Source organism: Ornithorhynchus anatinus, chromosome 13 (genome assembly GCF_004115215.2).
Source record: "Ornithorhynchus anatinus isolate Pmale09 chromosome 13, mOrnAna1.pri.v4, whole genome shotgun sequence".
NCBI classification, from domain to species: Eukaryota; Metazoa; Chordata; class Mammalia; order Monotremata; family Ornithorhynchidae; genus Ornithorhynchus; species Ornithorhynchus anatinus.
The window spans coordinates 38460456-38474551 of NC_041740.1; the positions used below are offsets into that span (position 1 = coordinate 38460456).

At 47.9% G+C, this 14096-nt stretch overlaps 1 gene segment (V, D, J or C); it reads left to right on the forward strand.

Moving 5' to 3' along the window:
* LOC100076420 overlaps nucleotides 1-6961 on the forward strand; it is a 301688-nt gene extending 294727 nt beyond the window's left edge. The window contains 4 exon segments of the C gene segment in view: nucleotides 3593-3850; nucleotides 4394-4438; nucleotides 5752-5859; nucleotides 6439-6961. Of these exon segments, the coding sequence occupies nucleotides 3593-3850; nucleotides 4394-4438; nucleotides 5752-5858 (410 nt within the window).
* The last annotated feature ends 7135 nt before the right edge of the window (nucleotides 6962-14096 follow it).

Consider the following 14096-nt stretch of genomic DNA (forward strand, 5'->3'; position numbering starts at 1 on the left):
AAGAAGCAGCACGGCCTAGTGGAAACAGCACAGGTCTGGGAGTCAGAGGACCATCTGTCTGCTCTGTGACCTTGGTCAAGTCACTTAATTGCTCCATGCCTCAGTTCCCTCATCTGCAGAATGGGGATTAAATCCCTGTTCTCCCTCCTACTTAGATTGTGAACTGCGTGTGGCACCTGATTACCTTGCATCTACTCCAGCGTTTAGTACAGTGCTTGATGATGATAAGCACTTAACAAATGCATTTTTTATTATCATAATTACCATTATTTCTTCAGTACTCTGTACTAAGTGCAGGAGCAGATTCGAGATAATCAGATCAGACACCGTTCCTGCCCCATATATGAGCGTAGTGAGGAGGGAGAACCGCTATTTAATCCCCATTTTACGGCAGAGGAAACCAAGGCACAGAGAAGTTTAGGAACTTCCCAAGATCACTCGGGAGGCAAGTGACAGAGCTAGAATTAGAATCCAGATCTCCTGATACCCAGGGCCCTTTCCACTAGCTCCCCTCTGCCATCCCGTCCACACCAGCAAGGGTCTGGATCATTCATTCATTCAGTCGTATTTATTAAGTGCTTACTGTGTGCAGAGCACTGGGCTAAGCACTTGGGAAAGTACAATACAGCAATAAAGAGTGACGATCCCTGCCCACAGCGAGCTGGCAGTCTCAGCAATTAAGGAGCAAAATTCAGACCCAAAACACAAACAACCATGGCCAAATTCCAGCACAGCAGGGGGAAGGAACAAGGTGGAATTTACCTTTGAAGGCGGGAGGGGGTGGGGCCCCAAGACCCCTTATTGTAATGCCCTACTCCAGGGTGGGAACTAGTGGGGGAGGAAGCTACAATCTCCTCTTTGGAAAAGGAACCAAGGTGACCATTGTCCCAAGTAAGTAAACCAGATGGTCCTGAGAAACAGCGAGGCCTAGATCGCCAGACTTTACCACTTGTCTGCTGTGTGTGTGACCTTGGGCAAGTTACTTAACTTCTCCGTGCCTCAGTTTTCTCATCTGTAAAAGGAGATTGAGACTGTGACCCCGTAAGGGACAGGACTCTGTCCAACCCAATTTGCTTGTAACCATTCCAGCACTTAACAGAGTAAGTGCTTAACACACCACAACTACTATTTTTTATCATTATTATTATTACTAGGGAGGGTTGGGATTGGGCATATATTTGGCAAACAGTAAGCACTTAACAAGTACACATTCCCTGCCCACAACGAGCTTACAGTTGAGAGGGGGTGTCATACTGAGGAAGCCTGATTAATCCCCTCCCTTCGATCCTCTGAATTAAGAATCCCCCTCTCTCCACCCGTGTCTCAAAATCTGATTATTATTATTAAAAATAATAATAATTGTGGTATTCATTGAGTGCTTACTAAGTGCCAAGCACTGTACTAAGTGATGGGGTGGATACAAGAAAGTTGGGTTGAATGCAGTCCCTGTCCCATGTGGGGCTCACATTCTCAGTCCCCATTTTACAGATTGGGTAACCGCGGCACAGAGAAGCGAAGTGACTTGCCCAAGGTTACACAGCAGACAAGTGGCGGAGCCGGCGTTGGAACCCATGTCCTTCTGACTCCCATGCTCTATCTACTGTGCCACGCTGCAACTCAAGTCCCCCTGTCTGAGTCTCTCTCAAATGGTGCGGCTCAGGCCACCAAATAGGGCCTGCCTGATTCCGAGTCGGACGCCTAAAGACCCAGCCTTGCTGGACCTGAGAGAAGGTTCTTGTAAAGTGGTCGCCTACTGGGTGGGGGTCTGGAGGCCTCAATAAACAAATCTTCGGAACAGGGACCAAGCTGACCGTACAACCGAGTGAGTACTGACCAGAGAGAATGACCCGACTGAAAAGTTCAGGATGATTTTTTTTTATGGTATTTAAGTGCTTACTACATACCAGGCACTGCACTTAAGCGCCAGAATAGATACAAGCTAATCAGGTTGGACGCCGTCTATGTATCGCATGGGGCTCACGGTATTAATCCCCGTTTTACAGATGAGGTAACCGAGGCAGAGAGAAGTTAGGTGACTTGCCGACGGTCACACAGCAGACAAGCGGCAGAGCCGGAGACGTGGGTGGAAAATTCAGTTTTGGGAGAGGAGAATGACCCGTCCCCGGTTTAACATTTGCCGATTTAGAGTTTTTCCGCTTTGCACTTCTATCGGTCGATCATATTTGAGTGCTTACTGCGTGCAGAGCAGTCTAATAAGCACTTCGGAAAGTACAGTGCAACAGAGTTGGCTTCTTACCTGCCCATGATGAGCTTGCAGTCAAGAGGGGGTTAGAGACATTAATATAAATTACAGATATGTGTATAAGTGCTGTGGGATTGAGGGAGGGATGAATAAAGGGTGCTGAGGGATGAATAAGGGGGAGTGTGAGAGTGCCATGTACCCAAAGAGTCTCAGTCATTCAATCCATCAGTGAGTACTTACTCTGTGCAGAGCACTGTACTAAGCACTTGGGAGAGTACAATACAATAGAGTAGGTAGATTCCATCTCTGCCCTCATGGAGCTTAAAATCTAGCAGGAGAGACAGACGCTAAAATAACTTGAAGGTCATTGGAAAAGTAAAATGCCTGAGTTGGTGTTTAAGTAAGAGGGTGTTTTAGATGTCTTCCCAGGTGTTTTATCTTGGGATACATCATCAGGAGGGCTGCTTCTTTGGAGAAGACATTAATGCTAGGAAAAAAATCAAAGGAAAACATGCAAGAGGTGAACCTGCAGCTAGTTAGAAACCTTAACACCGATAAACAAAGAGTCATTAGCAAAGTTACGGATTATGGTAGAAGATAAGATGTTCTGGAGAAGATAACGTCCGTAAAGTGACTATGAATCGGAAATAACTCGATGGCTTCTGAGATTGTGTGTGTTTGGGAAGATTGTGACTTCACAAATACTCAGATGGGTACTGAAATGCTAAAGACAGGGAAACATGAAGTCGTAGGAATGTATACAGTGGAGAAGGGACCTTGGGACAAACTCATTTTTGGCAAAACAACCAGAAGCTGACTAGGGCTAAGCTACTACTTCTCTCTGCTCAGTTTCTCCATCTGTAAAATGGGGTGAAGGCCTTTTCTCCCTACAAGAGAGGTGCGAGCTATTTTCAAATTGATTCTTTTAATTGACTACTCCTACTTCCAGAGCAGTACGGCCTAGTGAAAAGACCAAGGGCGTTAGGAGTCAGAAGACCTCGTTCCAATTTTGGCTTCACCACCTGCCTTCTGTGTGACTTTGGGCAAGTCACTTAACTTCTCAATGTCTTACCTCATCTATAAAACGGGGATAAAATACCTATTCTCCCTCCTGTTTAGACCTTGAGCCCCATGAGGGACAAGGACCGTGCCCAAACTATTTGTTTTGCATCTACCCAGAGCTCGGTACAGTGCTTGACACATAGTAAGCACTTAACAAATACCACAAACACCAGTACTAAAGTATCATTATTATTATTAGAATAGCCTAAAAATTGTGCTGGAGATGAATTCAGTCTCTAGTGCGGTGAGGGAGGCTCAGGGAGTGTTAGAAGCAGAAGAACAAGAGAGGGAGGCATTTCTCATGCTTTATCTCTTATGTTTTCCCAGATGTCACCAACCCTCAGCCAAGAATGTACCATCTGAAAAAACCCCGAGTGAACGACTTGTCCGTTTGCCTGTTCACTGATTTCGGCAATGAAGAAGTTAATATGATGGGAATAAATAATATCAAGAGGACTCCCAGTATGGTGGCTGAGAAGAGACTGGCTTCCAAGAGTCTCGGCATTGTGGCATGGAACAACAATCTGGATTGGAAGTGCCAAGCAAAGATTTCCAACATAACGTACAGCTTGTCCAACAGCTCAGGTCAGTGGAGGCCATGGACTTTACGGAAGGTCTTCTCCCTCAGAGGTCAGGTCCCACACACACATATCCAGGTCTTTCCAGGGGGCAGCTCAGCTAAGAGGCCAAGAATCAAAGGCTTCGTTGGTCTCCCGCTCTCACTTAGGAGCCCTGAGAGGATATGGGTCGGCACCAGCCCTCTCCCATCCCATCTCCAGCCCTCCATCCCCCAACTCTCTACAACATAGACGCCACGTTCTCTTCTTCCTCCAATCCGTAATTTATTTTGGGTCCGCCTCCCCCACTAGACTGTAAGATCCTTAAGGGCACAGATCATGTCTACTCACTCTATTGTACTCTCCCTAGCACCTAGTACAGTGCAGTGGACACAGCAGGCACTTAATAAACACCATCGACTGATCACTACGGCCCAACCCTGTTCCTCCCAACCACATCCCCAGAGGCAGCGAGAGGCGTTTGAGGCTTCTCGCCCTCACCGTGTTGGATCTGGGTGTAGCCAGAGCCAAACATTTCCATGAAGTTGACGCTGGTTATTTTTGCTTTCAGGAAAAGTGTGCAACACCACAGCTGTGACCGAAAACTTCTCATCAGGTACGGACAGTTCACTTTTTTTTTTTTAGGGTATTTGTTAAGCGCTTTACTGTGTGTGTCCTGAGTCCTGGGGTAGATACCAGATAATCAGGTTGGATGCAGTCCCTGTCTCTCACGGGGGCTCACAGGCTTACTCTCCATTTTACAGATGAGGTAACTGAAGCACAGAGAAGTGAAGTGACTCACCCCAGGTCTCACAGCAGACGGGGGCGGAGCAGGATTAGAACCCAGGTCCTCTGACTCTCAGGCTCGTGCTCTTTTCACTAGGCCACGCTGCTTCTCTCTTTGTGTACCCGATCCCTCCCCGAGACGGTAATCCTGAGGTCAGGAAGAGGTTTAAAGGCAAGAGCAGAACGGGAGGGTGAATCGAACCTACCTGCAATTATTAATTCCTCATGAACACCCTCCCTTCCTGGAGTCTGCCCCAGGTCAGCCACGCACTTCCGTGCCCTGCAGTCCTTTTGCAGACTCCCTTTGTATAGACAGCACAGCTTACCAAAAGGAAGAAATGCTTGAAATGCGTCATCAGACCTATATGACTGGAGAGCCAAAATCACACTCCCAGGGAGACGGACAAGGGGGTTATATTGGTGCAAAAATACCTGGATCGTTACCTTTTCTGGGGGGGGAAAAGCAAACCCAAAGTACTCGATAAGAGTGTGACGCTCCCTGAATCAGTCATCCCCCGCCTGCACTATGCACACTGACTGGCTTATGCAAGTCCTGAGTCAATTCCTCCTCCGGCATCTTAATCATAAAAAGTCCCCCACGTTCAAGGTTGTCCCAGTTTGGAAAGGTTCCGGCCTGACATAGATAACTGAGGTTTGCAAATAAGGGCCAAAGTTTACCAGCCCACAGGCGTTTCTTTTTATACCAATCCACCCACCCCTCAGGAGTTCTCCAGAAATGAAATCCCTAGAATCGACCGCTTTTAGTCCCACCCCCGGGAGAGTAAGCAAGCGACTCTCTGTTCCCGGGGCAGCAGTAAAAAGGAGGTCCCACTGGTCAGGCTCAGGCCCCCTTCCCACTATGGGACCACCCGAGTCTAGCCCCGACAGGCCCAGCCCTCCAAAGCCTCCCTCTCTAAAACGTCAGTCAATCGTATTTATTCATTCAATCTTATATATTGAGTGTTTACTGTGTGCAGAGCACTAGACTAAGCTCTTGGGAGAGTACAGAATAACAAAAAAACAGGCACGTTTCCCACCAACGAGGAGGGACGTGTTGAGGCCCGAGGGTTCAGGGGCTGAGGTGGTCGAGGGAAGCGCAGGGATCCCGACTCACGTGGCGACTGTGTCCTTTCGGTTTTGCAGACCCATACCTGAACTCCATAAACTTGGCCATGATTTTCCTCCGCGTCATCTTCGTGAAGACCGTGGGCTTCAACCTGCTCATGACCCTGAAACTGTGGTCAAGTTGAAGTGAGTTTCATCTCTCTGATTACTGGGGCTCTAAGCGGAGGGAAGGGCAGAGAGCTGGGGAGAGAGACCCTCTTCATTCTTAGCCCCTCAGACTCTTCCCACACCAGGTAACAATAATAATAATGGTATTTATTAAGCCCTTAACTCCGTGCCGAGCACCGTGCTAAGTGCTGGAGAAGATACAAGATAACATGACCGGGGCTCACGGTCTAAGAGGGAAGGAGAGCAGGACTCTGGTCCCTATTTAATCGGTGAGGAAACGGAGGCCCAGAGAGGCTAGACTGTAAGCCCCTTGAAGGCAGAGATCATCTCTATTAACTCCGTTGTACTGTCCCAAGCACTTGGTACACCGTAAGTGCTCTATAAATATTACTGATTGATCGATCAAGTGACATGCCAAGACTAGAATCCACATCTCAGGACTCCCAGGTCTGGGCTCTTTCCACTAAGCCGCTCCAGCAACCTTCAGGCTTGAAACCACTTGTCCCTCCCTCCCAGAGAGAGAGAGAGAGAGATCGACACAAACACCCCCACCCATGCTCCAGGTATTGACTTTCCTGCTGTCGTTCCTCCTTCCAGGTTCTGCCCCCTTCAGCTCCTTCCTTCCTGTTGAGCAAGAGGAGCAAACACACCCATTGACAGTCATCACAGTGGAAGATCTTCCATCTCCCGCAGAACATCCCGCGAGGACCACGCCCAGCACCCAAGGGCACCTGAACTTGAAAGCATCCACCCGGCCTCCCTTCCTGTTGTCATTTCCAAGATCGGCCTGGACCAGGAGGCCTGGAAACACCCCCCCTGCAACCCTCCCAGCCATAACCAAAACCCACGTCTAAGAACACCCCTCAGCGATGCGATGGGGGGTGTCCGTCGTCTCCTTCTGCCCTAGGACTCTTGACCTTCAACCTTCCAGCTGTAATTAAGCCCTGCTAAAGAGTTTTTTTTATTATTTTTAGTAGAATTGGGAAAGGAATCCATTGCACTTTCTCTTAAGTTTTGGAAAAGATTGTATCCCTAGCCACGCCCGCTGGATCCCAGCAGCCTTTGACTTCTCACCGCCGCCTCGAGCATTAAGCTTCATTAAAAACCTTTCTGACCAGCAGGGTTGTGTTGCTGTTTCTCTAGGCTTGTTTTCGGTCTCCCTCCCGATGGGAGTTCAGTCCCCAGCCGGTGGAGCAGAAGACAAGGGGGAAGGTAACATAGAAATTCCACCTCATCCTATGAAACCTACCTTGCTATCTTCTTCCCCCCAACTCCCCCACCCAAACCCCCTTAGATTGTAAGCTCCACCTCACTCAAATGTGAGGCCAGGGATCGTGTCTACTTTATCGTATCCTCACAAGCACTTAGTACAGTGTTCTGCTCACAAAGGTGCTCAATAAATTCTATCGATCGCTAAGATCGAAAGCCTATTTTGTGCGTGCTTGGGAACGTACAGAAAGCATATGAATTCATTCATTAGATCGTATTTATTGAGCACTTATTGTGGGCAGAATAAGACTTGGGAGAGTACAGTATACATTGTACCGCTCCCAACGAGTTTACAGCCTATAAGGGGAGACACACATAAATAAATTACAGATATGGACGCAAATGCCGTGGGGCTGGGACGAGGGGATGAATAAAGGCAAATCAGGGAGGCTGTCCTCCCCCTCACTTTTCCGTCACTGGAAACGGCACCACCATCCTTCCTGTCTCACAAACCCATAACCTTGACCTTATCCTTGACGCCTCTCTCTCTCATTCAACTCACATATTCAATCCATCACTAAATCCTGTCGGTTCCACCTTCACAGCATCGCTAAAATCTGCCCGTTCCTCTCCATCCAAACTGCTCCCACATTAATCCAAGTACTAATTCTTGAAGACAGCCCCTTAATTGATTGGTTAATAATAATAACGTTGGTATTTGTTAAGCGCTTACTATGTGCAGAGCACTGTTCTAAGCGCTGGGGTAGATACAGGGTAATCAGGTTGTCCCGCATGAGGCTCACAGTTAATCCCCATTTTAGTAGTTAATAGTTAATAGTGCATTGTTGTTATTACTATGGGGATGAAGACTGTGAGCCTCACGTGGGACAACCTGATTACCCTCTATCTACCCTAGCGCTTAGATCAGTGCTCTGCACATAGTAAGCGCTTAACAAAATACCAACATTATTATTAGTATTTATACTATTATTAGTGCCCTTTGGTATGGGATGCTAAACTGAGCTCTGACAGAGGCCAGGTTAAAATTCATACCCTACTCTCAAAATGTTTGTCTTCCGTGATCCCAACGCTGAATTTTTACCCCAGTTGGATGGAGACATGGACAGACCCGTGAGGCTTTGTAAGTTTCGGTCCGTGTTTCCCAGCTGTTTTCAAATGGGATCCCACCCCAACCAGCAAAGCAATCTAGGGGTACCCATCCCACTCCCTTCTTACCTCCATGGCACTCCTCAAACGTGTGGGAACGGGAGGCGGCGCCTACCTGCTCCGTGTAGCAATAGGATCCCTGGTTTGGAATCCCTCCACCCTTGGTTTCAGCACCCAGGTGGTCCAGTTCACTGGCGTGTACCGTGAAATCCAAAATGGCAGCACTCCAAAATGCTCAGGGTGCAGGATGGGATCCCAATATCGGAGTAGGTCGATGCAGGCCAGTTCAGAACATCTGCTCTGTGGATAAGAAGAGGGAAGATTCATTCATTCATTCATTCGATAGTATTTATTGAGCGTTTACTATGTGCAGAGCACTGTACTAAGCACTTGGAATGTACAATTCAGCAACAGAGACAATCCTGCCCAGTGATGGGCTTACAGTCTAATCAAGGGAGATGGACAAAAACAAGACAACTTAATCATGACAAATAGAATCAAGGTGTGACCCTTGTACGACCTCCTCGTGCCCACAAAGCCCCCCATCCTCCATGTTGGCCTTCTCTGAGGAACCATCTGTCCATCGGACGAGAACGGCAAACGACATTTCATTCAGTAGTATTTATTGAGCGCTTACTATGTGCAGAGCACTGTACTAAGCGCTTGGAATGAACGAGTCAGCAACAGATAGAGACAGTCCCTGCCCTTTGACGGGCTTACGGTCTAATCGGGGGAGACGGACAGACAAGAACGATGGCAATAAATAGAGTCATCTTCCTGATGTCCCCAGGTGATCAAGGGCAGAGCTTGATTAAAAGAATCAATCGACCAGTGGTATTTATTGAGCATTTACTCTGTGGACAGCACTGTTCTAAGTACTTGTCTCCCCTTCTGGACTGTAAGCTCACCGTGGGCAGGGAAATCGTCTGTTTACTATTATATTGTACTCTCCCAAGTGCTTAGTTCAGTGCTCTGCACACAGCAAGCCCTCAATAAATACAAATGACTGATTGATTGACTTGGAAGAATACAGTAAAACAGCATTAGCAGACAGGTTCCCTGCCCATAATGAGTTTACAATTATGGGCAGACATGTTCCCTGCCCTTAGTGAGTCTAGCGGAGGAGACAGACATTATAAGTAATTTATAAAATATAATTTAAAGATATGTACATAAGTGCCGTGGGTTTAGGAGTGGAGGAAATATCAAATGCCCGGAGGTCACAGATCCAAGCGCATAAACCATAAAGAAAAGCGACCAAACGGGGGGAAAGAGGGCTTACTTGGGGAGGGTCTCTTGGAGGAGATATGACCTTAATAATAATAACGATGGTATTTGTTAAGCGCTTACTATGTGCCACGCACTGTTCTAAGCACTGGGGTATATACAAGGTCATCAGGTTGTCCCACGTGGGACTCACAGTCTTAATCCCCGTTTTACAGATGAGGTAACTGAGGCCCAGAGAAGTGAAGCGACTTGCCCAAGGCCACTCAGCAGACAAGTGGCGGCGCTGGGATTAGAAGTCATGTCCTTCTGACTCCCAGGACTGTGCTCTATCCACTAGGCTATTCAGCACTTAAAAAATACTATTTTAAAAAAAGTGCTTGGCACATAAATAAGGGCTTAACAAGCTCGTTATGGGCAGGTAAGATGTTTGCTAGTTCTGCTGTATTGTACTTTCCCAAGCACCGAGTTAGCGCTTTGTACCTAATAAGCACTCAATAAATACCAATATTTAACAAATACCCTAATTATATTTATAATAATTACATAATAATAATAATAATGGAAAAGAGTGGTGCAGTCAGGGGGCTGAAGACAACCAAATGGAGATTAGGGTGATTTCTGAAGGAAGGCAAGGGGAGAAGGCAGAGCTTTCTCACCCAAGAATATCCTGGGATGCAAAGGGAAGGATCAGAGTAAGCGCTCAATCAGTAGAACTGATTGGCACTGAAGGATTGAATTCACATTGGCAGGGAACGTGTCTACCAACTCTGTATTGTCCTCTCCTAAGCACTTAGTGCGTGCTCTGCACACAATAAACAATAAATACAATTGATTGGAGTCATCATCCATTTAGGCGATAATAAAATTGTGGTATTTGTTAAGCACTTACTGTGTGCCAAGCTCCGAGACAGATACAAGATAATCAGGTTGGACATATACCCTGACCGACATGGGGCTTGCAGTCTTAAGGGGAAGAGAGGACGGGTATCGAATCCCTCCTTTGACGGATGAGAAAACCGAGGCACGGATGTGTTAAGTGACTTACCCAAGGTCACCTGGAGGCAAGTTGCAAAGCAGGGATTAGAATCCAGATCCTCTGACTCCCAGCCCCGTGAGGTCATACAGCTTCTCCCAGATGATAATACTGGTCATTTGGGTTCTTCTTTTGACTCAGTCAATGTCCTGGCCTCTCTGTGCCTCGGTTTCCCTCCGAGTATAATGGGCTTGAGAATCGCTATTTCTTCCCGGATCAAAAGAAGATCTGAGGGTCTCAGGAAAGAACATTAGGCAACTTAGAGAAGGCTAGCCAGGTTATCATCATTGATCTCTCTCATTATGATCACCAATCAATCGATAGTATTTATTGAGCGCTTACTGCGTGCGGAGCACTGTACTGAACACTTGAGACCTTACTTAAGAGATTCAGCCACCGGGTTGCCAACACGCTCTGGAAGAGCAGCGTGGCCTAGTGGAAAAAGCGTGGGCCTGGTAGCGACCGGACCTGGATTCTAATCCCGGCTCCGCCAATTGTTTGCTGTGTGATTTGGGGCGATTCACTTAACTCCTCTGTGCCTCGGTTACCTCATCTGTAAAATGGGCATTAAATCCCACTCCCTCCAATTTAGACCGTGGCTCCTATCTGGGTCAGGGACGGTGTCCAACCCGACAAACTTGTTTCAACCCCAGCGCTTAGAACGGTAAGGGACCCAGAGTAAGCACTTAACAAATACCAGAAAAAAGGTAGATGAGGAGCTCCAGCCCATGTGAATTTACAGTCCTCATCCCCCTCTTCTCAGGGTTACCCCTGTGGGGCTCGCTGCTTGTTGTTTAGACAAAATTAATAAACAGGTCGGGCGTAAACACAGTAGCCACAAGTAGAACAGGAAGTGGAAAAACCTCCCCCTTCCTCCCAGGTGCTGGGGGGCTCGGGGGGGCTGAGCGGGGCCCTCCCCGTTTCCATGACGCCACGGGACAGGAGTCCAATCGTGGGGACCAGTGGGGCTCTTTGAAGCTCTCCCCGCAAAAACCGCTTCCTGGGGAAATGCGAGATAAAAATACCAAGAGCGAGATGCAATCTCCTACCCGCGCCACGTGTCCCCGGGGGAGGTGGCGCGTGCCAGGCCGTTACACCGCCAACCGCGGGGGGCCTCTGAGATCCGGGGCCCTGCGGTCGAGACGCCTCTCCCCGGCCCCCGACGCAGCCGGAAACGTTCCCCCCATCTTATTTGGGGGCCGAGAGGCCAAGATCAAACACCCTTGAAATAGAGGACGGGGCTAATAGGGTTCTTAGCGTGGACCAGCGGGACATCCCAGGCCTCAGTCTCCCAGGAATCTGGGCCTCAGACTCTCTGGGATTGGCTGCCATTGTCTCTCCCGAGGAAGCGGACCTCATGATCCCCAGGGAAAGAGATGTGGCTCTCCCTGGGGAGAGAAGTGATGCCGAGAAGGCCTTTGGCCGTCTCCCCCACCAGCCTGGACCTGCAGAAGGTCCCAGAGGGAGAAGCAGCATGGCCTAATGGAATTTAAAAAAAAAAAAACAGGCCCAGGAGTCAGAAGATACGGGTTCTAATCCTGGCTCTACCACTCGTCTGCTGTGTGACCTTGTGCGAGTCACCTCACTTCTCTGCGGCTCAGTTCCCTCAGCTGTAAAAGGGGGGTTAAGACCGTGAGCCCCATGCGGGACTTGGACTGTACCCAACCTGATTAGCTTGTACCTACTCCAGCACTTAATACAGCACCGCGTACTTAGTAAGCGCTTATCAAATACCATAAAAAAGTGAAAGGGCTGCGAGCTCCTATGGACTCGTATCTAACCCAGCGCTTACACATGTTCAGCGTGGCCTAGTGGAAAGAGCGTGGGCCTGGCACTCAGTGCTTAACAAATCCAGCGTTTAGAACAGTGCTTGGCACATAGTAGGAGCTTCACAAATACCAATCATCATTATTACCATTTTTTAAAAATAATAAAAGGAGGATTACTACTGTGAACCCCACGGGGGACTCGGAGTGGGTCCAACCCTACTAACTTGAATCGGTCCCAGGGTCAGGCACATAGTAAGCGCTCAATAAATGCGATGGAATGAATGAATAAGCGCTTAGCAAATACCATTAAAAGAAAAGGTGAAAGGAAAATTACTACTGTGAATCCCTTGTGGGACTTAGAGTGTGGCCAACTCTATTAACCTGTATCTATCCCGGTGTCAGGCACATAGTAAGTGCTCAATAAATAATAATAATGATGATGATGGCTTTTGTTAAATGCTTACTATATGCCAAGTATTGTTCTAAGCTCTGGAGGGGGATACAAGGTAATCAGCGTGTCCCACATGGGGTTCACAGTCTTAATCCCCATTTTACAGACGAGGTAACTGAGGCACTGAGAAGTGAAGTGACTGGCCCAAAGTCACCCAGTTGACAAGTGGCGGAGCCGGCATTAGAACCCATGACCTCTGACTCCCAAGCCAAGGCTCTTTCCACTGAGCCACACTGCTGCCAGGCACATAGTAAGCGCTCAAAAAATACGATGGAATGAATGAGTAAGTGCTTAACAAATACCATTAAAAGAAAAAGTGAAAGGAAAATTATTACTGTGAATCACACGTGGGACTCGGAGTGGGTCCGACCTTATTAACTTGTATCTATCCTAGGGTCAGACACATAGTAAGCACTCAATAAATACAACTGAATTAATAAACGCTCAGATGTGTGACTTTGAGCAAGTCACTGAACTTCTCTGTGCCTCAGTTACCTCATCTGGAAAATGGGGATGAAGACTGTGAGCCCCACGTAGGACAACCTGATTACTTTGTATCTACCCCAGCACTTAGAACAGTGCTTGGCACATAGTAAGCGCTTAACAAATACCAATGTTATGATTATTAGGAAGTACCATTAAAAGAAAAAGTGAAAGGAACATTACTAGTGTTGGTATTTGTTAAGCGCTTACTATGCACAGAGCACTGTTCTAAGCGCTGGAGAGGATACAAGGTGATCAGGTTGTCCCACGTGGGGCTCACAGTCTGCATCCCCATTTTCCAGATGAGGTAACTGAGGCACAGAGAAGTGAAGCGACTTGCCCAAAGTCACACAGCTGACAAGCGGCCGAGCCTGGATTTGAACCCGTGACCTCTGGCTCCCTAGCCCGTGCTCTTTCCACTGAGCCACGCTGCTTCTCCCATGCGGGACTCAGAGTGGGTCCAACCCTATTAACTTGTATCTGTCCCAGGGTCAGGCAAACAGTAAGCGCTCAATAAATACGACGGAATGAATGAATAAGCGCTTAACAAATACCATTAAAAGAAAAAGTGAAAGGAAAATTACTACTGTGAATCCCTTGTGGGACTCGGAGTGGGTCCAACCCTATTAACTAGTCCGTGTCCCACGGTCAGGCACATAGTAAGCGCTCAATAAATACGACGGAATGAATGAATAAGCGCTTAAGAAATGAAAGGAAGCCGCGTGGCTCAGTGGAAAGAGCCCGGGCTTGGGAGTCAGCGGTCGTGGGTTCAAATCCCAGCTCTGCCACTTGTCAGCTGTGTGACTGTGGGCGAGTCCCTTCACTTCTCTGGGCCTCAGTTCCCTCATCTGTAAAAATGGGGATTAACTGTGAGCCTCACGTGGGACCACCTGATTACCCTGTATCTCCCCCAGCG